The 27,322-nt window shown below is 44.4% G+C and overlaps 1 protein-coding gene and 1 long non-coding RNA gene across 5 annotated transcripts in view; one reads left to right on the top strand and one right to left on the bottom strand.

The window, feature by feature from the left end:
• The window catches only part of NKAIN3 (sodium/potassium transporting ATPase interacting 3), a 1,185,646-nt gene extending 1,183,461 nt beyond the window's left edge, over nucleotides 1-2,185 (bottom strand). For both annotated transcript variants that reach the window (XM_029591376.1, XM_029591377.1), the window contains exon 1: nucleotides 2,064-2,185. In XM_029591376.1, the coding sequence (XP_029447236.1) occupies nucleotides 2,064-2,117 (54 nt within the window). In that variant the 5' untranslated portion in view covers nucleotides 2,118-2,185. The remainder of the gene's footprint in view (nucleotides 1-2,063) is intronic.
• LOC115085396 lies at nucleotides 1,868-26,460 on the top strand. 3 transcript variants are annotated; one of them, XR_003854826.1, is made up of 3 exons: nucleotides 1,868-2,118; nucleotides 3,234-3,365; nucleotides 25,939-26,460. It is a non-coding gene; the product is annotated as an uncharacterized LOC115085396 (long non-coding RNA). The 3 variants fall into 3 exon arrangements; XR_003854828.1 differs by lacking the exon at nucleotides 1,868-2,118 and adding an exon at nucleotides 2,322-2,417; XR_003854827.1 differs by lacking the exon at nucleotides 1,868-2,118 and adding an exon at nucleotides 2,605-2,665.
• The last annotated feature ends 862 nt before the right edge of the window (nucleotides 26,461-27,322 follow it).

Here is a 27,322-nt window from a genome sequence, read left to right as displayed (position 1 = left end):
GAAAGCTGGCTGGCTTAAAAATATTTGAATTCAGTTGAGTAATGGGTATGCCAATATCTGTTCCACATGGTCACTCTGCCAGAACTCCTTCCCGCCAGCAAAAGCCTGGAATATGGTCTGGCACGTCCATGCCAGTTAAAAAAAGAGAAATCTGGAATCCAGTTTGAATCTGAGTGCAGGTACCCGACTTTTCCTTCAAACATATACAGCCAAATGGCAGGAGTAGGATATATACAAACTGTATACAAGCTGTCATTTCCGCCTCACCTGTGCTTCACTGTTTTTCAGCCGTACACTAGATTTCAAAATAGAAATTGAAAGTCTGGCAGTTCCAGATCCGATTCACAGTTCCTAGCTATAATCACACCAGGGGTTTCATCAGCTTCCCCCCCCCCCCCCCCCCCCATGTCCTTCATATGTGGCAAGAACAGATTCTTACTGAAAGAAGCCTGTTTCACGGGAGGATATTCACAGCAGATTGCTTTCGACAACGGTGCCAGGCGTTACTCATGGAAAGTTGCTTCTCATTTCATAAAATCACGCGCAATTTTAAATTACCACCAATTACAAAGACAAGCGCCTCTACTTTTGTACTTTTTCATTTAGACCATGCCCCCCCCCCCCCCCTGCCATACGCTTTTCAACTCTGCTTAAAGAATTCAAGACACAGCACATCTCTCTCAATGGCAGTACTATCAGAGGGTATGAATTTTCCTGGGAATGCTTCACACTCATGACCCATGTGATGTGAGAAAGGGATCCAGGTGCCTCACCTTTGGTTGACAAGACCACCAAAATCAAGGCAATAGCATGATCGCTAAACTCTACGAATAGCCTGGCAGTGAGTTTCAACAATTCTATACTAGGGTTTAGATCTTGTTGAAACATATCCACTGCCCTTCCACATGTAAAATCAAATTACATCAAATGGTGATTACCACTGGAGTCGGGGAACAGGGGCAGCAGCATCAGGCTACCAAGAGCGCTTTCTCATTTAAGAGCCACCTTGATATATATATATTTTTTTAAAGAAACATTTATGACCATTTCATGCTGGTTCTTGATAAATTAGGGATATAGTTTAAAACAACGTCATTTTACAGAGCTTTGCGGGGTTTTTTTTTCATCACTCTCAGAAAAGGCACGGATTACAGTAAATGTCAATCTGCCATCACCTGCTGTCAGTCGTGTGTTAGCAAATATCCACTCTCCATGCACAATGCAGGCGCACTGACTATGCATACATCAGGCTGCATCCAGTCATTGTCAAAAGGGAACCGCTACCAGGAACAAAAGGCCATTCTTTCTGTGGCGGCAGAGTGAAGAAACACTTAAAAACCAATGAAGTAAGGTTTAACAGTCCCTGCTAATGTCTCAGTAAGCAGAACAATGAGCAGCGTTGTTAGGAAGTGAATTGTCAGGCACCAGGCAGCCCTGGTCTCTGAAAAACGTACAAACTCAAAACTCGGTGCCAGAGAGAAGAGCAGCACAAAAGCACAGGCGGCAGCTCGTTAGGGGGCCTGCTCATTGCAATCGAACACTTTCTAGGAAAGCGGCAGCTTCTCTTTTTCTAAAGTGTAATTTTACCAACAAAAAAAGAAAGAAAACCACGCAGTCTTTGCAAGGTTCATCCTACAATGGCATTAGCTCCACTTCCGGCCCCGACACCGAAAAAAAGTGACTAGGCAAGCACAAAGCACCGGCGACCTGCCCCGCCGAGCCTCGCAATCTGCTGATTTGTGCGCGCCCAGTGGAGACAACACAACTTCGCCGCTCTTTCCGGCGCTCCGACACCGCTAGCCCTGCCCCAGAAAAAACGATTCCGCCGCTCGTGCAACTGATGCACTAGTAGTAGCCGCAGGCACAGCAGATCAGCCTATGCCAGGCATGCACACACACACACCCCCGAGCCCCTGCCCTTTCAGGGGCATGCACCGAGCGAGGTAAAAACCCCCCGAGGCACTCCAGCAATAAACGGCCCCGTGCAGCCCGGGCCCGCACAGATCAATCCCATTGCAGCAGGCGAAGGGCGCAAAAGTGCCCACGGGGAGCCACTTACTCACCAACTGCAAAGTGCAGAGGAAGATCAGCGTGCAGCGTCCCGTGCAACAACCCATGGTAAGGAGAGCCCCGGCCCGGGCACAGTCCTGCTCCGGTTCCCCGTCTCACCGGCGCGCAAAGAGCTCCTCCCAGGCACCGGCGGCCCCTCCGCGCCCCCCTTTCTTTGGCGTCTCGCCCTCTCCCTTTCTGCTGCTGCTGCTTGCTTTCGGCAGCTCGCGTGCACTTATTCGATGCTGGGCTCAGTGCGATCCGGAGGCACACGGCAGCGGCAGCATCTGGCATCTAATGAGGGCGATGCGAGGAGGGGGTGGGGGGGGGGGAGAGATCTTCCCCTCCCCCGTTCCTAAAGAGTGGGGGTAAGGGGCAGGTGTTGGGTTCCTGGGCTGGAGGAGGGAGGATTCCAGGTTTCCCCGTGGGCTGAGCCCTGCGGGGGAGGGCAGAGCTGCTTCCCCCCCTCCCCACCCAGCACAAAGTTCCAGCCACGGGAGGGCTGGGAAGGAGAGAAAAGGAACAGCGGAGAGACGCAAGGGGTCAGGGAGAGTGCGGCGCTGGGAGGGGTCTGAGTGGCTGGACAACAATTGAAGGGTGGAGGAGGGAGGAAGAAGTAAGACCTGAACCGGGATGCAGGGGACGGCTTTGGGTTTCCTCTTCTGCACCAGAAAGAGGGAGACTTGGCGGAGAGGAGGGTATAAAACGCGATGGTGGTGCTGCTGCTGGACGCAGACAGTGCGATCGGATTTGACTCTTGGTCGGCTGCGCCGTTCTCGGACGAGGCAGGACAGGCGCCGGGCTGTGCATGCAGCAGATCTGGGAGTGCCGCCTGCAGCAAGCCTGGGACCAGGGTTTAGATCAGAGCGCTGCCTTTTAAGATCACACGAACGCCGCGAAATTGCTTTTTCATTGTCACAAATCCCTCTCCCAGTGACCCGCATTGATTTTCGAATATTTTTTGTCTAATTACCATATTTGATTGAATTTGATTACATGCTCTTTTCTATTTTTTTTTCCTGGATTATAGCATCTCTCACTGCTTGGCATGCTGGTGAACTCGTGTGTCGTAGGAAGAAGTGTATTCATTTTTCCGAGGCTTTCTGAAAGCCTCAAGGTTTCAATAACTTCTGTAAGAGAAACGTAGACTAATCCTTTTTTCTTTTTTCTATTTTTTTGTATAGTGCTGTATTATTGATGATGGCAGTAAATAATACAGAGCATGACTCAGTTCTGGATCCCTCCTGGTTGGCCTGATTAGAGCTGTACCAATTATTGTCACCACATGTTGGGATCTCCATGGCCTATCCATAGAGGTGAGTGAGCCATAAAAATGTGTTAGATGGCCCAGACTCCACAGGGGACATGGGCCACATAGCATGGGCTGCCATCTGAGAGCATAGATGACAGGAGGGGGTGGGTAGGTTTTAGCAATAGGCAGGTAAAAGTCCAGGGAAGCAAGAGAGGACCAGTCCCCTGAGGGAGAAGCAGGAGGTCCAGGGTGGGCATAGAAGTAAGACAGAAAAATGGGAAGGGTGACCATTTTGGCTCTGAGCAGGCTAGCAATAAAAAGAGCTGTGTGTGGGAAGAGAGCAGGAGTTTGCCTGCACAGCATCTTCTATGGGGATCACAGTATGAACAGAAGCTTTTGCTGTAGAGTCAGAACACCTGGCTGAATGTGGAACTGACACGGATGAAGTTTTGTCTCTCGCCAGAGAAAAAAGGAAATGAAATTCTTGAATTAAAATGTAGTCTGGAGAACAAAAAAACAAGAGAGGTCTTGCTGAGAACCAGTGGGAAGAAAGGTGATTCGGCCACCTAGGCATTGCTCAAAAGGAACAAGGAATGCGGGAATATTAGTTAAGTACTACCAAGGAGATCCAAAGGCAGTATGCCAAGCCTGTTCAGAACAGCAGGAGAGGAGGAGATTGGATCTGTAGTACAGCAGATGCAAGGCAGGTACAAGAAATAATCCTGCTCATTAGGAAACTAGCTAGTAGGACCTGGAGGAATGGCATTTTTTTCACGTAGCACGTGACGTAATGGAGTCAGAGCAGGGCAATGTAGACCGGATTGTGTGTGCTTTATTTATCTACTACCCAAAAGTTATGGTTTCAGTCTATGCAATGGTAAAGACTGGTACGGGAAAAAGGAGTGGGAACACAGAAAGAGATGGTCACAGGACAGTGAGAAATTGGAAGGGTAGGTAATGCAGGACGGCAAGGGACATGGAACCGCGAAGGACCTAAGATAGATGCAGGGCACAGCCCACTGATCCACAGCAGCAAATAGCAAGGGAGGCACAGCCCAGCAAAAGCCACTCAGTGTGGCTGTGCAGAGGGACCGGCACTGGTCCAGTGATCATGTGGAGTCCAGGAACAGAGATTGTGAGTATGGTGTACACACACATACACATATATATATATATATATACACAAGCATGCACACTGGAAGAGGAAGGAAGACAAGGAATAAGGAGAGAATGGAGTACAATCTATTCCTAGGAAGAAAGGCTTTTAAAAAAAAAAAAGCTCATGTTGCAGAGCCATGCGTAGGACAAAGTTTTATAAACAAGAGAATTAGATCAGTATATAAATGCATGAACAAAGATGCACAGAAATAATAGTAAACTGTAGTAGCATGTGGGGCAGGAACAGTAGAGACATTGGCAAAGAGCCAGAAGCAGCGCATGCTAAGAATTTTGCTATCATATGATTAAGCACTTAATCTTAATTTGCTAGTACTAACAATGCATTTTATAAGAAACTGTCGTAGATGTACAAGGGCACATCTGATACTGAAAAGAATTCTGATACTAATAAGAATCCTGATTAAGATCCAATTTACCAATGGTGTGCAGCTGACAGGATCTAAGAAGAGCAAGCACTATATGGACTGTTATTTAGAGGGGATGGAGAGGGAGTATGTAGGCATATGTATGTGTGTGTGTGTAGACAGATATATAACTAGCTAACTTTATTTACATGTATATACTGTATGTTATATAGCAAGAATGAGATCTATATTTTAATTAACTTGTTGCTAAGATTGTCCACAAACTGCATCCTTCATTGAGTTAATAATGTAAGTGGCAGGATCATACAGTACAAGGCAAAGGATAATTCAATTTACTGGCTAAACTCATTGAGCAGTTGTATTTCGATGTTAAGGTCTGATTTAAAACTGAATGCAAGAAAATATTTTCAATTCTCAAGCTCATAGAAAAGGTTGATTTTATTTATAATACCAATAGTCCTCCAGTGGCAACCTCATTGATAAGTAATTTCCTGAAAGAAAATATTGGCACTTCTAAGGATTATGGATTAGGCCTTTTCTTTGACAGAACTAACTACTGCCTTGTGATTCAAGAATATAAAGGTGAGGGAGGCCTTGTTTCAGAAACATTGGGCAGGCAGAAAGTCAGCGCTACTAGGAACAAAAGGTTGAAATTAAACAATTGTCAGATATTGGTGATGCAGGAAAGGGGGGGGACTCACACTTTGCAGCCAAGCAGGCAAACAAAGGATGCCAAGGGTTAATTGGGGATACATTAGGAGCTCAAAGACCATCAGGCCGATACAGTAAAGTTCACGGGAGAGCGGGCGAGCGATACAGTAAAACAAAACAAAATATTTAAATTAGGGCCCATCTTTACGATGGCGGCGGCCATCTTTAAAGATGGCGCGGGCCAGCCAATGCTCCTACCATGTGACAGGGGCCAGCCAATGACATGGATACCTTGTCACATGGTATGGGCAAAGGGCCATCGGCGCCATCTTTATGATTGGCAGCCGACGGCTCGAGAACGGGAGATCGCTCCCGGGACCACCACTAGACCATCAGGTAATTTAAAAATGTTTTGGGGGGTTCAGGAGGGTGGGAGAAGCTAAGGGGTCATCTTTAAAGGGTCGGGTGGGTTTTCTTTTAATCGGGCCATCGGCGCCATTTTTGAGTGGCAGCCAAAATGGCGCCGATGGCCCGAGAGTGGGAGATCGGTCCCCGCAACCCCACTGGACCACCAGGTACTCGTAAAAAGTTTTGGGGGGGTTCGGGGGGGTGGGGGAAGGTAAGGGATTAGTTTTATAGGGTCGGGGTGGGTTTAGGGGTTGTTTTGGTGTGCCGGTTTTCCCGCCTTCCCCCCAAATAACTCCCGTTAGTGGACACTAACGGGAGTAACGATTTTTCACGATAAATCGTGAAAATTTCTATTGTATCACGCACTGTACCGATTTTTGATGATTTAAAAAATATCGGATGATTTTTTTTAAATCGTCAAAAAACGATTCACATCCCTAGTAAAGAGGCAAAAGGTTTCAAGCAATGGCAGGCAGTGGAGCAAAGCAGCAGCAAGAGTATCAAGAGCACCCCAAGGCTTCAAAAGGGAGCACTAATAACAGTGACATGAATTCCCAAAAGCAGCACAAGAGAGGAAAAGTGGAACCAAGAGTGACATGAACATTCTAAAGCACCATGAAGGGAGAATAAAGCAGAAAAAGTGACAGAAGCAAAACCTAAGCACTGATATAGGGACAAAGCAGGAGTACAAGTGGCATGAATACTCCAAAACACCATGAGAGTTGCAAGGCAGCCACCCAACATTGCAAAATAAACTCCAAAGCAAGAGAGTCTGTGGTATGGCAACAAGATTCCCAAGATGTAAAGACTGGGTATGGCAGAAGGACCACAGAGGTTTAGCATGAGGATATAACATCAAGGCAGAGAAGTAGCAAGAACCACAAGTTATAGAGTCTGGGGTATGGCAGCAAGTCAGAGTGTCAGCAAGACCTCCCAAGGTGTAAAGTCTGGGGTATGACAGCAACGCTGAATAGCAGACAGATCCCCAAGATCTAGATTATTGGGTGTGCCAGCAAGGCTAAAGGCAGCAAGACCCCCAAGGTGGAACATCAGAAGAATGGCAGCAAGACAGAGTGGCATCAACACCTCCAAGATGTTGAGTGTGTGGAATCAGAAGCAGCACAAAACCATCAAAACCCCAAAGGTGAACAGTTCTGAGTTTCACAAACAGTACAGAAATGCCAAAACCCCACAGCGCACTGTGTGCGGAATCACAAACAGCATTAAGGCATCAAAACTCCCATGGCGTACAGTGCAAAAATCACAAGCAGCACAGATGTGTCTGTACTCCCACGGTGTACAGTGTGGGAATTCACCAAGGCGTGGAATGTGGTGAATCACAAACAGCACAAAGGTGTTTAAACCATCAAGGTATGTAGTGTGGTCTATTGCAAACAGTATTAAGTTATCTAAACAACCAAGGCAAGGAGCATGGTGAATTGCAAACAGCAGAAAGGTGTCTAAACCACCAATGCATACAGTGTGGGAAATCACAAATAGCACAAGTCCTAGACAGACCTTGACAGCAAACAAAAAAACATGCAATAGGTGGGGTGGGAGTAGAAACTAGAATTGTTTTTTCTTTTATCACATGTTTTTTCTGGGGACAAAACACCTCAGTGTAACCAAAAAATAGATAGGGTGGGAGAACTAGGCTAAGATCCAAACAGCGAACAACATGGAAGCACCAAAACTGCCATGCTGGTGCATAATAGGCATGGCAGTTAGGTATATTGCCTGCAAGACCCCTAAGGTGAGACCATGGCAGGTATATATAATAGCAGGAGGACCCCTAAGGTGATTTATCAGGGGCATTGAAGATAGGCATATTAGCAGCAAGACCCCTAAGATAGTATATTAGAGGAATGGCAGGTAGGCAGAGTGGTAGCAAGACACCAAAGGTGGTAAATCATGGGCATGGCAGGTAGGCATGTGATAGCAAGATCCCTAAGGTAGCATGCCAGTGGTATGGCAGGTACACAGACTGGTAGCAGAAAGATACCTAGCTGGTATATCAGGGATATAGCAGGTACACAGAGCAATAGTAGCAAGACACCTAAGGTGATATATCATAAGTATGGTAGGTAGAGCAGTAGCAGCAATAACCCTAAGGTGGAACATTTGGGGCATGGTAAGTAGACGTGATAGCAAGACCCCTAAAGTGGTACATATGGGGCATGACAGGTAAGACTGGCAGCAAGACCTTTAAGATGCTTTCTGTCATCTTGCCACTTGCATGGAAATTCTGGAAACTCAAGCAAAGGCAGATTGATTTTCAAAAAGATCAATTTTTCCATCAACTATGGTGCCAGCTTTGAGTGTTGAGGGCTTACAATGTCCCCTGCCATTGAGAAGACACATTCACTGGGCATGCTGGTTGGTGGGCAGGAAAGATATCACTGAACCAGCTTGATAAGGTGGGCCAGACTGCAAACTTGTGTGCCCAAAATGTCAGGTTATCTCTATCCATGACCTCAATGGGCTCTGTGAGATATTGATCAAATACATTTCTGCTGCAGTCTCTTTTGCTGGGGCGTGCCAAGGATCTCTCTTACTAGCTGCATCAGTTATGGTCTATGTCAGGAGAGATGGTTCTTTGTGGACAATGTGACTTATTGAGGTGGGGGAGGAAGTGGAAGCAGACAGTGTGCTGTTCCAGCTTGCACTACTTTCTGAGTTGGCCACTCTTTCCTGCGCTATATCCCACTGTGCCTTTGCCTCTAGTGCTCCTGTTTACACATCTCCTTCCTGAAAGTGAGATGCTGGAAATAGAGGACGAGACTCCCTTTCACCCATGGATCACAAAATTAGCAAGCATGTACATATTGTTTGCTGTGAGAAGTTTCAGTCTCTCTTTCACTTGCTACTACAAGGAGTCCACAAACTAACACTTCTAATTCCATGCCCTCTTGCTCACAGAAGCCCTTTAACTTTTCCTACAAATATTTAATATAGGGATGACCCCACCTAGGATAGCACCTCTGGAATTCAGATCCTCCATGGCATCCTTAAAGGGCTTCATGATTTGTACCAGCTGCCTCCACACTACCCAATCATGATACCCTGGGGGCAATCCACACCTATCTCTGTTTCCAGAGATAGATGACGAAAGTGTGTCTGCTGCTTCACTAACCTCTACAGCATCATATAAATGGAATTCCAGCAGGAACCAACATCTTGAATCAGATGCTTCCGAGGCATTCCAAAATCTTCCTGCTTCTCACAAAGAAGCTTCCTCATCTTCAAGCTTCAGTGGAAATGCCCTTCTATTTTCCTGCACTTCTCTATCAAGTCCATCAGGAATTGATTCCCATAGGCCCCGCCCTATCAAAAACTTTTTATTTGCTTCTACAATATTTTAAATCTACTTAGGCCTAGATTTATCAAATTGCAGTAAAAATTGCATGCGAGAGGAAAAGGGGTGTGTTTTATGTTAATAGCTTACTTATCACAAGTGTGTTATCTTAGTGCTTTGCATAGGTATTACTGAAAAGTGTGTTAACTTTTTGCACTTTGTGGTAATACCTACATAATTGCATTTCCCTACCTGCAAAGTGCTCATTTTGAGAGAGAGAGAGAGAGAGAGAAAGAGAGAGAGAGAGACTATTTACAAGGCCCTTGTAGTAGTTAGCTATTTATGCTACTATAGAAAGCCCACCTAGTAAACCGAGGTGAGGTTTAGGTAGTAGTGTAGAGGTTAGGAGCCACTTTTACATGCAGAGCGAGATGTAAGAACAGAACAGTGCACTCTTGTGAAGGTTTGATGTCCTTCGGAGTGAGGAAACATAAACAACGATGGCATTTGTACAGTGTTCTATCAACCTAGCTTGATTGTCTCTCTACCTGGGTAACATCACTTTAGGTTGAAAGAAGATTGTACAAATCTCATCACTACTTCCCCTACACTACTACCTAAACCTCACCTCGAGTTACTAGGTGGGCCACCTATAATAGCATAAATAGCTAACTATTACAAGGGCCTTGTAGATAGTCTCTCTCTCTCTCTCTCTCTCTCTCTCTCTCCCAGCCTAAAAATGACCAAAACAAAAATTGTGTTATGACCATATCACACAGCTTAATGCAATATCATGTGTTATGGCTTTGCAAAGCCAGCCCACTTTTATGGAATTCCCACCCTGACTCCTCCCCAATCCCTCCCCTTTTAAAAATTTGCATCGCACCATGCATTATGGTGCATATCGCATGCATTAAGGCAATTTTCGCCTGCAAAAACACTTTAATGCATGCGAAAACGTCATAACACAATTTGATAAATGACCCTGTTAGTGTCCCGCTGTGACACTTAATTGTAGAAGCAAATAAGTTTTAGATTTTAAGGAATCATTTTGGGAAGGTACATGACGTGAACAACTGCTGATTGAAACCCAGTGTGGGCAAGAGCCTATAGATTAGAATTTACAAGTATTGTTGTATCTGCTACCATTTTTCCCATTTAAATATTTAGTTTATTGTATATGAAAATAATTGGATTCTTTTCTACTCACATATTTTGTTGGTATTTAGATTTTGTTGTTTGAGTTCTTTGCTCCAGTATTTTGTTTAGAGATATACCCATGCCAGAAATGATGTTCAAAGTTGATGATTCTGAAGAACTGAAACAAATCTCAGTGATCGGGAAGATGAACTAGGGCAAATTGACAAACTAAAGAGTAGCAAATCACCTGGACCAGATGGTGTACATCCTAGAGTACTGAAAGAGCTGAGAAATGAAATTGCGGACCTGTTATTAGAAATTTGTAAACTATCAGTAACATCATCTATGGAATCTGAAGATTGGAGGGTTGCCAATATAACGCCAATTTTAAAAAAGGGATCAAGTAGTGAGCCAGGAAATTTCAGACTAGTGATCCTGATGGCTGTACCAGGCAAAATGGTAGAACAAAATTGCTGAACATATAGATAAGCATAGTTTAATGGGACAAAGCCAATATGGATTTAGCCAAGGGAAATTTTGCCTCACAAATTTGCTACATTTGGGGGGGGGGGGGGTGAAAATAAATATATGGATAAAGGTGAGCCAGTTGATATAGTGTATCTGGATTTCCAGAAAGCATTTGACAAAGTTCCTAATGAGAGACTTCTTAAAAAATTAAAAAAGTTATGGGTTGGGGGCAGTGTCCTATTGTGAATTTCCAACTAGTTAAAAGATAAAAAACAGAGTAAGTCTAAATGGTACATTTTCCCGATGGAAAAAGGTGAATAGTGGAGAGTCCCAGGGATCTGTTCTGGGACCACTGCTTTTTAATATATTTATAAACAACCTGGAAATGTAAACAAGTGAGGTAATCAAATTTGGCGAAAAGACAAAGCTATTGTTCAAAGTTGCTAAATTGCAAGAAGCTTGTGAGAAATTTCAGGAGGGCATTGCAAAACTGGGAGACTGGGCATCCAAATGGAAAGTGAAATTTAATGTGGACAAATGCAAAGTTGTTAGGATTTGTTGGTATTTGGGCCCTGGGCCGAGGTGAGAGATGGTAACGCCCACGGGAAGGAGCCCCGTGAGCCTCACCGTCGGGAGGCAAGGTCTCAGCTGCTGGGTGCGTCGAACAGTGGGTACTGAAGAGAGAGCGAACAGGAAGGTCAGAAGGAGCTAGAGAGGGTGGCCCCAGGGGGTGGAGCCATGGAGCGTCAACACCGGGTGCTGACGTCAGATGCAGCTCGGCAGTCCTTGAGTCTTTATTAGAGAAGTAGAGCGACACTGCCCATAGAGCGGGGAGTGTATCAGGAAAGTCACACAGACACAGAGGTACCATGGGGTCTGTGAAGTGGGATATACCCAAAAAGGATTCTTCTGTAGAGATGATACACCGATGAGGGTTCCTCAGTAGAGATGATGCGGCAATGATCCACAGAGCAGGGTACACCATTGAGGATTTCTCAGTAGAGACGATATGTCAGTGGTCCGCAGAGCAGGGTATACCAGTGAGGTTCCTCAGTAGAGATGATACAGTAGTGGTCCGCAGAGTTGGGTACACCGATGAGGATTCCACAGTAGAGGTGATATGGTAATGGTCCGCAAGTGGAGTACTCCCTGTAGAAGTAGCATTGATTCCAGGGGAAGGCAGTGGTCCTAGGCGCAAGGCCCTCCGAGGAGCGGATAGCCAGAGATGAGGAAAGGGCCCCCGAAAAGTGGGTACCCGAGGCGTCTCACGCCGAGGAAGCAGGAGCTGGAACGGGAAGTCCGTAGTGAGTGAAGCGGATTCAGCAATGAGGGAACTCATTGCCAAGTCGTAGGCAGACAGGGCCAGCCAACTTAAGAGTCCACGATGAATGATGTCATCCGGGGGAGACGCCCCCGAGGTTCCCGCCATGACGTGCATAAGACTTGCTCGAGAGCGCGCGCACGCGCTTAAGGAACTCTGAGAGCAAGATGGCGGTTGGCAGCATCCACACCATCCAGGGAGGCCCAGGAATAGGGGCAGACAGGCCGGCGGTAGCTGGCGGAGGCCGCAAGTCTACCCAATGGAGTCAGTGCAGTGAGGCAAGAGTTGAGCAATAGCGGTCACAACCGTCTGCGACTGACAGGTGTAACAAAATTGATGCACTTAGGGAAGAGTAACCCAAATTATTGCTACGTAATGCAAGGCTCCATATTAGGAGTCACCACTCAGAACAGGATCTAGGTATCATTGTTGAAAATACGTGGAAATCTTCTGCTCTGTGTGCAGCAGCAGCCAAGAAAGCAAATAGAATGCTAGGGATTATTAGGAAAGGAAGAGAATAAAACAGAGAATAATATAATACCTCTGTATTCCTCCAATTTGCAACCTCATCTTTATTGTATGCAGTTCTGGTCACCACATCTCAAGAAAGATATAGCAGAATTAGAAAAGATACAGAGAAAGGCAACCAAAATGATAAAGGGGATAGAAAAATTCACCTATGAAGAAAGGCTAAAAAGGTTAGCACTCTTCTGCTTTGAGAAGAGACGGATGAGGAGAGCTATGATAGAAGTATATAAAAAAATGTGTGGAATGGAATGAGTAAATGTTAGTCAGTTGTTTACTCTTTTGAAAAGTACACACAATGAAGTTATTAGGTAATACAATTAAAATAATAAGAGAAAGTATTTTTTTTACTCAGTGCATAATTAAGCTCTGGAATTCATTGCCAGAAAATGTGGTGAAAGCTATTAGAGTAGCTGTATTTAAAAAAGGTTTGGAGAAGTTCCTAGAGGAAAAGTCCATTAACCATTATTAAGGTCGAATTGCAAAATCCATTGCTTATTATTGGGATAAGGAGCTTGGGGTCTATTTATCGCTTGGGATCCTGCCAGGTACTTGGAAACAGGATACTAGGTGTGATGAACCTTTGATCTGACACAGTAAGAACAGTCTTATGTTCTTATGAGAGCGAGATCTTGTATATGTGACAACATATATGTGAGTGTGAGTGAGAGCCTGTGTGTGTGACAACATTTGTATGTGCAAGTGGGAGAGAGAAAGAGAGGATAAAGTTTGTGTGGTCCCTCTTCCGCCAATTCACAACAATCTCTGGATGAATGTAAATCAATGGATTCCAGGTATGGAAAGCTGGAGATTTTTTAATCTCATTATTTTACTTTTTAGGTATTATTTCCTGTTTGTTGTTTTGAAATATTTGGTGTTTGTGAAATCTTAGAAAAATGTATGTGAAAACTTTCTCATTATTGGATGTTGGTCAGCTGTTTTGACATATTATTGCTTGATATTTTATGAGAAATGATGGTTCTCTTTTTCCCTTGTTGCACTACATAACTCAGTTGGACATGTTGTGGTTTCCAAAGCATGTGTGTGAGTGAGTGGGCCAGTGAGCATATGTCTGAGCAAAAGAGAACAAGCAAGCCAGTGAGCATATATGTGAGCAAGAGAACTATATTTAAACCAGTGGGCATATATGTATGAGTGTAAGAGAGAGTGAGTGAGCATGTGTATGTGAGCAAGAGCGAAACATTGAACATTTGTGTGAGCCAGATTATGAGCATGTGTGTGAGTGAGAGCATGAGAGTGTGTCACAGTGAGTGTATGTGAGAGAGAGCATGTGAGCCAGTGAGCATGTGTGTGAGAGAATATAAGGTAGTTTGTGTGAGAATGAATATGTGTATATATGAGAAAGAGAGAGTCTGGCTTGTTAATGAGTTTTGCCTGCATGTTTCTATTTTTACTTTATTATCTCTTTATTCTGTATTTGATGAGGGTCTGTCTGTGTTCTGCAGGTGTGACTGAGGTGAGGTATTCTGCTAGCATGTAATTTCTGTGTAGGGATCTATAACTTAATTTGTTCTGTTTTCCTAATAGCTGGTGTATTGGTGTGTTAGGACCTGTGTAATATTTGCAGTGGCGCCAACAAGTCTGAGTGAGACACACAGATGTGCACACTCTCGCTCTCAGTGTGTAGGTATGTCTGAGAGAGAGTGTGAGTGTCTGTAAGAGAAGTTCTGAGAAAGAGAGTGTCTGTATGTATATGCCAATAAAATTTCTGCAATCTAAAAATCTGTTTGTGTGACTGAGTATGTGTGTGTGTGTGTGTGTGTGAAACACTGGCTGGCAGCATGGTTATCTCATTACTTGCAAATGGTTCAAGAACTTATTGGTTGACCAAACTAGTGTTGTCGTTAAATTTGCCACATTACAAAGGGCGCATTGGCCGCACGAGAATTTTTTTAATCGCGCAGTAATAGCCCCATCTGCATGGAATTTACATGTGATGAGCGCTATTAGCTACACGCTGGTTTGGTAGCGCTGATCCCAGTATTGCTTCAGGTGTAAGTCTAGCGAGTCTAAAATGCACGTCCAACCACACGTTTAGCGGCGTGTTGACCCGAGTGCCCGATTTTGTTTCGGCCTGCAAGTGCAGTAAGACCCAAAAGAGGAGCAAGGAAGTAAAACTCAAAAACAGGGTGAAATAAAGGTCAATCCATTGTCCATCCATTCACTGGGGCACTGACAAAAATAACCACTCAGAGTCCTTTGCGATTTTTATATCCCACAAGCCTTCCCATTGCTGGAAAAATAGTAATAGTTAGTGCGGGCAAAGCCCTGTCACACATGTTAAATAAATATGTTTATGTAACCCACCTTCTTAGTTTCAGAACACATAATACAGGGGTCACAGAAATTCCCAGGGCCACACTCATTGTCCCAGACCATCTCTTGCTCTCTCTCTCTTCCCAGTCTCACCACAATAGTAGGCCATTGGGAGGCTGAGGTCCAATCCGGCTAGGAGGAGAACAAAGCCTCCACCATTGTCACTAAATCTAATTACTTTCAATATGCTACACTGCACTCACTGGTGTGTATATCTCTTCAATCAGACTCTCCACCGGTGGAATTAAAAAACCTCAGGCACAGGCAGGGGAATGGTGTTCAAAATATAAAGAGTTTACCGGGGTTTAAAGAAAAGTATCCATGTGAGGATTGCAAAAATCATCATGAAAAGCAAAATAATCACTCCCCAAAGACATTGTCTCTTTGTCGATTCTTACCCTGAACCAGTGTACTTGTCCCAATATTGGAAAAAGGGAAAACAGCTCCTGAAAATGGTTCAAACACCCCACAACAAACTCTCTTTAACCCCAAACTCTTTTCCAAGGCCTTGCAAGCCCCTTGACTGTTAGATGAGCAGGCAGACTCCAAGACTGGTCCTACCCTGAGGGGGGCTTCCCTTCAAGGCTGGATTACCCTCACAAAAACAGGCTTACTCTCTTGAAGTCTAAAAATCTCTCCTCTCCTCACTCTGCACACAAGGAAACCCCTTCTGAACCTGGAGGGCCTAATAGGATTTCCTCCTGCTATTCCTTTGTAGTAGGTTGAGGGCCCACCTGAGATCTCCTCACTCCAAAAAGGCAGGAAACCAACTCTCGAAAATAGCAACAACAACACCAACTCCAACCCAATTTCAGAACTCAAGATGAAACTCCAAGAAACTCCTTCCAATACTTCTCTTTCCCTCTGACCTGAGCAGGTTCAACCCCAGAATTTAAAGGAGAGCCCTGACCAATCCCAAAAGCAGGGGGAATGACCATCACCTGGGGAAGATCCAAAAATGCCAAATTTCTCCCAGCAGATGAAAAAAGGAAAAAGGTTGGCAGGGGGATGAATCCACCACTACATTTATTCACGCCATAGTATGGGAGGTCTCGCAAAAAGAGACCATGCTATCAAACATATATGCTTATACAGAACATAGTAGGGCTTGTTTTGGGAAGGCCATAAAAAAACAGGCATCAAGAAGAGGAGGGGGTGTTTCCAGTACAGCTGTGGAGCCCTACTTAGCTGGCGATGGCTTTTTATGAAAGTTTACTGGTGAGAATGACATTAGGGAGTCCTTTATGTTTAAAAAAAAAAAAAAGATGCTAGAAAGTTGGGGGAAATAGGAGGGGCCTAGGCTGGATACCATGAGACCAATCACAGTGAACGTCCTATGGGCGCTGGCCGTGGTACTGCCATCCATACTCTAGGAAGTGTTTGAGGTAAAATTATGGATAGAAGCATTTTTCCTAATGCTCTTTTGTCATTCAGTTAGTAAACTGTAGCCAAGTCTAAAGGAATGACCATCAGGTTTGGGTGTAGTGAAAGGTGATTTTCAGGTAAGTCAGTAGCGTGAGTATGCTTATCAGAACACCTAAAACTGACCAACAGCAAAGGGGTTGGTGGGTGACTTTGTCAGAAGTGAATTCTCCCCTATTATGCCCTTTTAAAGCAGTTAATGAATACGTACAGGTTAGGCCTTTGGTTGGTGATAAGATTTTTTCCTAAAACACTGGGATGGTAGTGCCCTCTCTCATTTTCAAGTCAATAAGTAGATAATCGAGTCTTGAATTAATTGGGTAGAAGGAAGCCCAAGAATATTGGCTCCCATTCTTTGTGTATAGAGGGTAAATTGCTTGTACACAAACTGGGCTTGGCAGACAGTCAAATTAAAGACATAGGGAGGTGGAAATCCAGTGAATTCAAAACATATGTTCTTAATACCCAGAGCCACTAAGTTTATTTCACATCATTCTTTGCTATAGGGCCTGTTTATGCGACAGGAAAGAAAGTCCACTGATAAAAATTTGCAGGCAGTCCATAGACCATGCTGATTGTCTCATTTAGCATTGTTTTTATTTCTAGGTTTTTAAATTTCTGTACTCCACCATGAATTTTTTTTGTGATGTCTGCAGATAATAAATGTTTTAAAATAAATAAAATGCAATACAATGGGCACATAAAAGAGTGAAGCATTTCCTGTGCTGGCTGGGAAGAAGCAGCATGAGGTTGCACTAGATGATACCTGCACAGGTACAGCAAGCCAGAGAGCAACTTAGGCTGGATGTAATGATCATACGTCCGTGGGGAAGGAAGGCGAGCCATTGATATAGTTTCAATGAGAACCACTGACTGGATAACAAAGGTAAAGAAAGACTTGGATATTGTGAACTCACTTTAGCTGAGTATAATAATGATCTTAGTCCTACATGATTCCCAGGTTAGTATGAAGAGACACTAAATCAAAACTAGGAATCAGTAGAAGCAAGAGAAAATGAAACAAGGAAGTGGGAAATTTTGTTAGAATTACTGAAGTGTAAGGAGACCGACTGTCTGGACAGGGTTCAATTGTCAGATATAGACCTGGATATGTTCCTCCTAATGTCGCAAATGGCCATTGAAGCATTCATAGGAGCATGACAGCAAATGGACACCGAAACGCTCATGGAAGCATGACATACGGTCAGGGCCGGATTTAAGATTAATGAGCCCATAGGCATGGATGGAGGAAGGGGTGGAAATCAGAGAGCAGTATAAGTAGTTTTTGGGTGCCTTCAGAATTTGGCATCCTAGGCATTTGCCAATTTTGCCCATGCCTGAATCTGGCCCTGCATACAGCCATTGGGGGTAGGTCATGACCAAGAAATGCCTTACAGGTTCCCCTTCATGGCAGCACCTCACAGCATAAGAAGAGGTGCAGCTTGAACAGGTTTGCTCAGGCACCACTGGGTAGGGGGCACCCAGGCTGGTTACAGTCATGGACACTTTAGAGGGGGGGGGGGGTGCCTGGGAAAGAAACAATGATATGATTTTAGCGTTTACTCAGACCATGGTTGGGGTGCTCTGGGGAAGGTCATATAAAAGTAAGGTGGCGGCAAACAGCATGGGGCGGCTGCTGGTCGTATGCCCTTCATGGCAGCACTCACAGAATGGGATGCTACTGGGCAACCACCTTACTAGCTGAGGATTGGGTAGAAAGCTTCAAGTTACAGAGCTGTGTCTCAACCCTTTGCCCTTGGAGGCGAAATGATTCTAGCAGGTTGTATGCAAAGTTGGGTTGTATATTTCATGCATGACTAAATGGAGCTGCTATATCTGTTTTCATCCACTGAATAAAGAACTTCGTGTGCAGGTGGAACAGTGTGATTATTGGCGTCAGGAGCAAAAGGGGGGAGTGGGGTGGGTTGGGCTTACTGGGCAGAGGGTATGGCATGCCTAGGTTAAGCCTTGGATGTAAGAGGCTAAACATCTAGGGAGTGCCCACATCAGTCCAGACAAATAAAAACACCTGAAGGTTTAGCAAAACATAAAATGGCCTACGTGAGTCCCATGTATATGCCTGCTATGATTTCTCCTGCTCTGTTTCGTTTTGCTTTTCCTGACCTCTGTCTGTTTCATCATGCTTTTTTATTTATTTTTTTTCAAGAAATAAATGTTAACAAATAAGCTGTAGGTCAAACCTTTTTGTTGGACTAATTGAAGACCAGATGTACTAAGCAATATTCCCATATCTGGCCCTTAATACATTTGTGACTAGTATTTGAGACCTCTGCCTCCCTTCTTCTCCTACAACCAAAACTGTGAAGGATTTCAAAGGGGTGTGGGATAAACACTGTGGATCCATAAAGTCTAGAGGACGTGAATGAAGAGAAGAGACACGGGGGTGGCTTGCTTGCGGGAATGACGGCTACTACCTGGAGATTAATATCCTTATTCAATAAATATACACACAGTTAATGCGACTCCAACATTGCTCTATGCTTCAACGGTAAGAGGAAATGTGGGAAAAAGGATTTGCATCCACAAAAAAGCAGGGGAGTAGCTTGCTTGCTTGTGGCAGTTACTACCCCAAACCAAATAAGCCTGATACTTCACTTGGAATACATATTGGGGCGGATTTTAAAAGGAGCGCGAATAGCCTACTTTTGTTTGCGCTCCAGGCGCAAACAAAAGTACGCTGGATTTTAGTAGATACGCGCGGAGCCGCGCGTATCTGCTAAAAACCTGGATTGGCGCGCGCAAGGCTATGGATTTTGTATAGCCGGCGCGCGCCGAGCCGCGCAGCCTACCCCCATTCCCTCCGAGGCCGCTCCGAAATCGGAGCGGCCTCGGAGGGAACTTTCCTTTGCCCTCCCCTCACCTTCCCCTCCCTTCCCCTACCTAACCCACCCGCCCGGCCCTGTCTAAACCCCCCCCTTACCTTTGTCGGGGGATTTACGCCTCCCAGAGGGAGGCATAGGCGTAAATCCCCGCGTGCCAGCGGGCCTCTTGCGCGCCGGGCCGCAACCTGGGGGCAGGTACGGAGGGCGCGGCCACGGCCCCGGGCCGTAGCCACGCCCCCGTACCCGCCCCCAAAACGCTGCCAACACGCCCCCAAAACGCCACGGGGACCGGGCCCCGCCCCCCTCGGAGAACCCAGGGACTTACGCGAGTCCCGGGGCTCTGCGCGCGCCGGTAGGCCTATGTAAAATAGGCTTCCCGGCGCGCAGGGCCCTGCTCGCCTAAATCCGCCCGGTTTTGGGCAGATTTAGGCGAGCAGGGCTCTGAAAATCCGCCCCATTCAGCATAGCTCTCTACTTCAACGGTGGGGAGAATGAAGAAAAGATGATTTATATTTAGACAACAACCAACGAGGAATGAATTACATAGTCTGGGTAAACAAATAAGCATGGGTGTAGCTTGCTTGTTATGGCTGTTACTACCCCAAATCAATTAAGCCTGATACTTCACTTGGAGAGGATTTATATTCAGACAACCAACAAGGACTGAATTGCACAGGCAGAGTAAACAAGTGTGGGAGTAGCTTGCTTATTACGGCAGTTACTACCCCAAACCAATTAGCTAGATACTTCACTTAGATGCAGCTCCAGCACTGCTATCTGCATCGTTGGTGGGGGTGGAAGGGAATTGGAACTAAAAAGTTACAAATAAGGGCCCTGACCTCAGCGGTCAGAGTAACAGATAAGTAAGAAAAAAATAGGTGTGAAAGCTTGCTGGGCAGACTGGATGGGCTGTTTGGTCTTCTTCTGCCGTCACTTCTATGTTTCTATGTCTGCTGCTCACCTTTATTTCTCTGTATTCAAGGGGACTAACAGGGAACCCACACTAACTTTTTTTTTTTTAATTTATTCACTTTTTCTGCCATCACCTAATCTTGCTTATTTTTAAATCTCCTTTCACTTTATTCATCTGTGGATACACTTCTAGTGATGCATTTCCCTTTCTTTCTGCCTCCCTTCAGTCCCCCTGTCCTGGTCTAACTGTTCTTTCCTCTGCTATCTTACCTATTTCCTCTGTCTCTCATCTTATATCCTCCCGCTTTCTACCTGTCTCATCATCTTTCTCCCCCAGCCTCACCTGTCTCTGTGCCTCCTCCTCCCTTCTAACCACACATACACATATAATCTGTCTCCCTTCCCTCTCTCTTCTGCTCATATGGGAACTGCAGTACCTTATCATTCTCCAGGACAGGACTGAGGTACATTGGCAGAGCAGTGTTGGGATGCATCGCCACTATTAGAGATGTGCATTCATGTGAAACAAAAGAGGAAATGTCAACGACGTTTCCTGTGTCATTTAATGACATTTTCAAAGCAGATCGAAAGAAAACCCAATGAAATTTCTTTGGTTTTATGTTTTGTTTCTTTTTTAAAAAAATAAAAAAAAGTGAAAAAAAAACCCCTCCGACTGCAATCTGACCTGAGGCATTCCCAGGGCATCCCTGGACCCAAACCAAGACTTCCCTGGGACCTACTCGGGTTCAACCTGAGGCTGACACAGGACCTCCAGAAGGCTGCCCCCAAACTGGCCTGTGTCCCTCCTCCTCCCACCCAAAAGGTAACTGGGTGCCTGGCCCCCACTTATCCCATCCATGGGGGTCCTGAGGGGCAGGAGGAATGCCCAGGCCTAAGTTGTCTGATTTCAAACGGTGCCGGTTGCTGAGACCAGCGCCATAAGAACTTCAAAATGGCTCCAGTCTTAGGGCTGTCTGGCACCATTTTCTTGTGTGGCCTTATGTTTGCATGCATGCACCATGTTGACGCCACGATGGTGCTGATCTCAGCGCTGTCCAGCATCCGGGGCAGGAAGTGAGTGGGCATTCCTCCTGCCCCTCAGGACCTCCACACACAAGATAAGCAGGGGTGGGAGTGCCTGGGGAGGTCCCATTTCATTTTTTGGTTGTTCTTGATTTTGAGAGAGGGGTTAATGTGTATTTGTTTCTGCAAGGGACATAAACAACATAAACATTAAACCTTATGATATCGGAGGGGGGGAGAGGGATGGAAACAAACAAAAAAAAAAAAAAGAAACAAAATTTTGGAGACTGCACACTTTGCTGTATTTGCTCTGTACACAAATGGAGTGCTTTGCTTGTGACTGCTGTCAGTCGCATCTTTCACAAACACTGTGGGCCTGATGCACTGAAGCAGTGCTTCCCAACCTGTGGTTCATGATCCCTAAGAGTCGATGAGGCAATCACAGGGAGAATGCAAGAAAGGGGGGAAAAATGTCTTTTCATGAAGTTGTAATCCATGCGGCCCAGAGCAGTGGTGAGGGCAGGATCAGAGACAGCCTGCAGTGGCTGGAAACAGGAATGGTAATGGTTGCAGGACCAGTGGCAGCTGAGAACAGTAGTGCGGCAGTAATTAGGTAGTTATTAGGTGGCACTACTGCACGTATTGTCATGTTATTACACCACTCCCTTGTTATAATCCTCTTATATCCCTCATACCTTGTGAAAATGTGTAAAACCAAAAAGCTATTAGATGGCATCATTGTTCATGTGTATTTGTAGAATATCAGGATCCCCCAAAAATACCCCTTCATGAGCCTTGTGGACCTGACATGTCATAAAATTTTGCTGCATCTCAGATGCCAAAAAAAAAAGTTATTAATGAATGACACTGGCACACACATATTCATGGAATATGTGGATTAAAAAATACACTTGTTAGTATCCTCATGTAACTTCCTTGGCGACACAGAGGGGGGTCATCAGGAAGTTAAGGGGCCATCATGTGCTCCCTAGGGTCCTTCTGGTGGGGGGGAAGGCAAGCTTCCAAGGTCCTTAGGCTTTGCATTACTTTTGTACCTTTCACAAACCGCACAGGGTTTGAATTGCTTCAAAATAGTTTACGGAGGTACTTGGGAAATGTGCACCCTTTGGCACATGGTACACGTTCACCTAGTGCTATTCATCAGAAAATAAAATCCAGTGTACAGTCAATAGTTCACTATCACCGCATCTTCAGAAGTAGGCAGTTTTCTCCTGCCACTAGCAGGGTGCTCTTTACAGATGCTCCCATCACTGGAACCTTCATGTATTCATATTCATACCTGAATAAATTATCCTGGGCAAAATGGGAACTCCTCTCAGATTTCTTTGAAGTACATAAGTTGTAAGCCTCTGCTGCCACTTCTGGATGCAGAAACTCCACATAACAGGAGCTTTACTCTGCTCCAGAAGGTAAATTCATCACTTGGAACTGGAAATTTCCCTTAACAGGCACTATTCCCCTCTAATAAGAGATCACCCATGGGCTCTTCTCTCGCAGGATCTTCATGCACTGCAAATTTACTCTTCCTCCTTGAAAGTCTGAGGACCCTGACCTTGAACATCAGCCACCTTCCCTAGTGCAGAGCTAGAAGAGAGGACCCCCAAGGTATCTCTGTTTTATAGACTCTACTCTCCTGGCCCAACACATCTCCCATTTGGGAGTGTCTGAAACACTAACACACACACACACACACCTACTCTCTGACCTCATCCATAAGCACTTGTGGAGACAATTAGATAAATAGCAAGGGAAATGTTTAGGACACCCTTACATTCACGGCACTCCTAATATGCTTTGAATATTTGGTGTGGATGGTACACTGAATGGGAAAGTTATTAGTTGGGTTAGACAGACACACAGACATCACAAAAGCCTACCTCCCTTCAGAAAGTAGGCTAAAGATGCTATCCAGGAGAGACTGAATGAAAGTCCGAACAGCTGAGAATTGGTAATAATGAGCATATAATGAAGCTTTTGGGATCTGCCCAGCTTTGAGCCATGGAATGCATTATCAGCCTTATTATAATATGCATGATCCTCATTGGTTAAAAGGGGTTAAAAGGGGAGGTGAAAGAAGCTATTTTAGCCAAAAGATCTTCATTCAAAAATTGGAAGAAGGATCCAACAGAAGAAAATAGGATAAAGCATAAACATTGGCAAGTTAAATGTAAGACATTGATAAGACAGGCTAAGAGAGAATTTGAAAAGAAGTTGGCTGTAGAGGCAAAAACTCACAGTAAAAACTTTTTTAAATATATCCGAAGCAGAAAGCCTGTGAGGGAGTCAGTTGGACCGTTAGATGATCGAGGGGTTAAAGGGGCACTTAGAGACGATAAGGCCATCGCGGAAAGATTAAATGATTTCTTTGCTTCGGTGTTTACTGAAGAGGATGTTGGGGAGGTACCCGTAATGGAAAAGGTTTTCATGGGTAATGATTCAGATGGACTGAATCAAATCACGGTGAACCTAGAAGATATGGTAGGCCTGATTGACAAACTGAAGAGTAGTAAATCACCTGGACCGGATGGTATACACCCCAGAGTTCTGAAGGAACTAAAAAATGAAATTTCAGACCTATTAGTAAAAATTTGTAACTTATCATTAAAATCATCCATTGTACCTGAAGACTGGAGGATAGCAAATGTAACCCCAATATTTAAAAAGGGCTCCAGGGGCGATCCGGGAAACTACAGACCGGTTAGCCTGACTTCAGTGCCAGGAAAAATAGTGGAAAGTGTTCTAAACATCAAAATCACAGAACATATAGAAAGACATGGTTTAATGGAACAAAGTCAGCATGGCTTTACCCAGGGCAAGTCTTGCCTCACAAATCTGCTTCACTTTTTTGAAGGAGTTAATAAACATGTGGATAAAGGTGAACCGGTAGATATAGTATACTTGGATTTTCAGAAGGCGTTTGACAAAGTTCCTCATGAGAGGCTTCTAGGAAAAGTAAAAAGTCATGAGATAGGTGGCGATGTCCTTTCGTGGATTGCAAACTGGCTAAAAGACAGGAAACAGAGAGTAGGATTAAATGGGCAATTTTCTAAGTGGAAGGCAGTGGACAGTGGAGTGCCTCAGGGATCGGTATTGGGACCCTTACTGTTCAATATATTTATAAATGACCTGGAAAGAAATACGACGAGTGAGATAATCAAATTTGCAGATGACACAAAATTGTTCAGAGTAGTTAAATCACAAGCAGATTGTGATAAATTGCAGGAAGACCTTGTGAGACTGGAAAATTGGGCATCCAAATGGCAGATGAAATTTAATGTGGATAAGTGCAAGGTGATGCATATAGGGAAAAATAACCCATGCTATAATTACACGATGTTGGGTTCCATTTTAGGTGCTACAACCCAAGAAAGAGATCTAGGTGTCATAGTGAATAACACATTGAAATTGTCGGTTCAGTGTGCTGCGGCAGTCAAAAAAGCAAACAGAATGTTGGGAATTATTAGAAAAGGAATGATGAATAAAACGGAAAATGTCATAATGCCTCTGTATCGCTCCATGGTGAGACCGCACCTTGAATACTGTGTACAATTCTGGTCGCCGCTTCTCAAAAAAGATATAATTGCGATGGAGAAGGTACAGAGAAGGGCTACCAAAATGATAAGGGGAATGGAACAACTCCCCTATGAGGAAAGACTAAAGAGGTTAGGACTTTTCAGCTTGGAGAAGAGACGACTGAGGGGGGATATGATAGAGGTGTTTAAAATCATGAGAGGTCTAGAACGGGTAGATGTGAATCGGTTATTTACTCTTTCGGATAGTAGAAAGACTAGGGGACACTCCATGAAGTTAGCATGGGGCACATTTAAAACTAATCGGAGAAAGTTCTTTTTTACTCAACGCACAATTAAACTCTGGAATTTGTTGCCAGAGAATGTGGTTCGTGCAGTTAGTATAGCTGTGTTTAAAAAAGGATTGGATAAGTTCTTGGAGGAGAAGTTCATTACCTGCTATTAAGTTCACTTAGAGAATAGCCACTGCCATTAGCAATGGTTACATGGAATAGACTTAGTTTTTGGGTACTTGCCAGGTTCTTATGGCCTGGATTGGACACTGTTGGAAACAGGATGCTGGGCTTGATGGACCCTTGGTCTGACCCAGTATGGCATTTTCTTATGTTCTTATGTTCTTATTATCCTTTTTCCAGCTGAAAAGATGCACACATGACATCGGTCCCCTACAGGAAAATGCAAGGAAACCATGACATCAGAAAAACTAAAAGCAAGAAGCCAAAAATGTTCGCCCACATTTCAATCTCTGTACCACCTCATTTGCATATTGTCTGAAACATTTATTTGCCCCTGCTCCATAGAAAATAACCTCGGTATTCATACGCACTAACAAATCAAGCATTAAAGAGAAAGCATTACTATCCATGACTTTGAAAGGTGCAAAGCATGATGTGCTGCAGGCTGTACAAATAAAACTTGTTTGCATGAAATGGATGAAGAGCTGTCTTGGCCATAAATGTGGAGGCTGTTGATTTGGGGGGGGGGGGGGGGAGGGGTGGACTTTTATGATTGTGTTTAATTTTTTATATTGCTGTATATAGAGAGTTATACATGTTTCGCCATTTGGACAGATAGGCCGATTGTACCATGCTCAGAGCCGGGTAGGGAGGGTGTGCAATAAGTAAATACATATACAAATAAATAAATGGATAATATGCCCTACTCAGATGGTTAAACTCACCTTTCTATTATTTTTAGGTCGATTCACACCACTTTTCCAATGCTAGGGCGGTCTGACAGCTGAGATAGCAGAGCAGAGTAGCATTGGAGAGGGAGAACTTTGAAAAAGTGCCTTATCTACTTCTGCATGCCATCCCATGGGGGCTTTCCACTGAGAAACTCCTGGAAAAGAGAGCAGCAAAGCACGATCACAGCAGGAAAAGCAAACAATGTATGAAGAAGGAGGAGATCTTCAAGTACTTAGAAATGCACTCAGAGACCAAGAAAATGAATTTCCTGCACATATGGATTCTGCTACTCTAGGAGTAGGCACTGCCCAGATGTAGTGATCATTTTTCACCTGTATCCCAAAATGAAATCATCCAATTGATCAGATCAATGAATTCATCTTTCCATCCATTAAACTAGGAAGATACAGTTGTATTAAAAGCACTGCAAAAATGAAATTGGTTATTCAATAGCTAATATTGTCAGTGCCTCACTAGCTGAAGGTTATGTCCCTGTTCGATTAAAATTTGTGTCGGTCTGTCCAATTTTTATTAAAACCAACTTGGACTGAATTTTAGGCCTATTTTTTCACTGCTATTTCTCTTGAAAGTTATTGAAACAACTGTTCTGAAGGAGCTACATGAATTCATAGACACTCATGCTATAATTTCTGGATGATTATCAGTTTGTTATTTTGTCCATCTTATAGTACAGAAACTGCTGACTTTTAGTCATTATAGCTTTCATCAGGCATTTGACATAGGTACCAAGTTTATTCTTGTCCTTCTGGATATTTCCATGGCATTCGACACAATAAGCTAGATATTCTGTTATCCCTTCTACTTAACTTTGCAATTTCTGGGATGGTGTTAAATTGGTTCTCCTCATCATTAACCAGAGGAAACAACAAGTGAAGTTAGGTCCATTGGTATCCTCTTGATACCCATTAACAGTTGGGATTCTACAAGCTCCTCCTTATCAGCTGCCTTATTCAGTTTCTGCTTAAACCCAATCTGTAAGCTATTAGCAGGACTAGATGTAAACCACTGTATGTAGGATCAGTGTAGATTAGGGATGTGAATCGTTTTTTGACGATTTAAAATATCGTCCGATATATTTTAAATCGTCAAAAATCATTAGAGGTGATATTTAATAGGAATTCCCCCGATTTATCGTCAAAAATCGTAAATCGGGGGAAGGGGGAGGGGAAGGGGGAGGGCGGGAAAACCGGCACACTAAAACAACCCTAAAACCCACCCGACCCTTTAAAATAAATCCCCCACCATCCCGAACCCCCCCCAAAATGCCTTAAATTACCTGGGGTCCAGTGGGGGGGTCCCGGTGTGATCTTTTACTCTCGGGCCTCCGGTGCATTGTAGAAATGGCGCCGGCGCTGCCTTTGCCCTGTCAGGAG

The sequence above is a fragment of the Rhinatrema bivittatum genome, chromosome 2 (assembly GCF_901001135.1).
Source record: "Rhinatrema bivittatum chromosome 2, aRhiBiv1.1, whole genome shotgun sequence".
In the NCBI taxonomy this organism is placed as follows: Eukaryota; Metazoa; Chordata; class Amphibia; order Gymnophiona; family Rhinatrematidae; genus Rhinatrema; species Rhinatrema bivittatum.
This window is presented reverse-complemented; position numbering and strand designations above follow the sequence as displayed.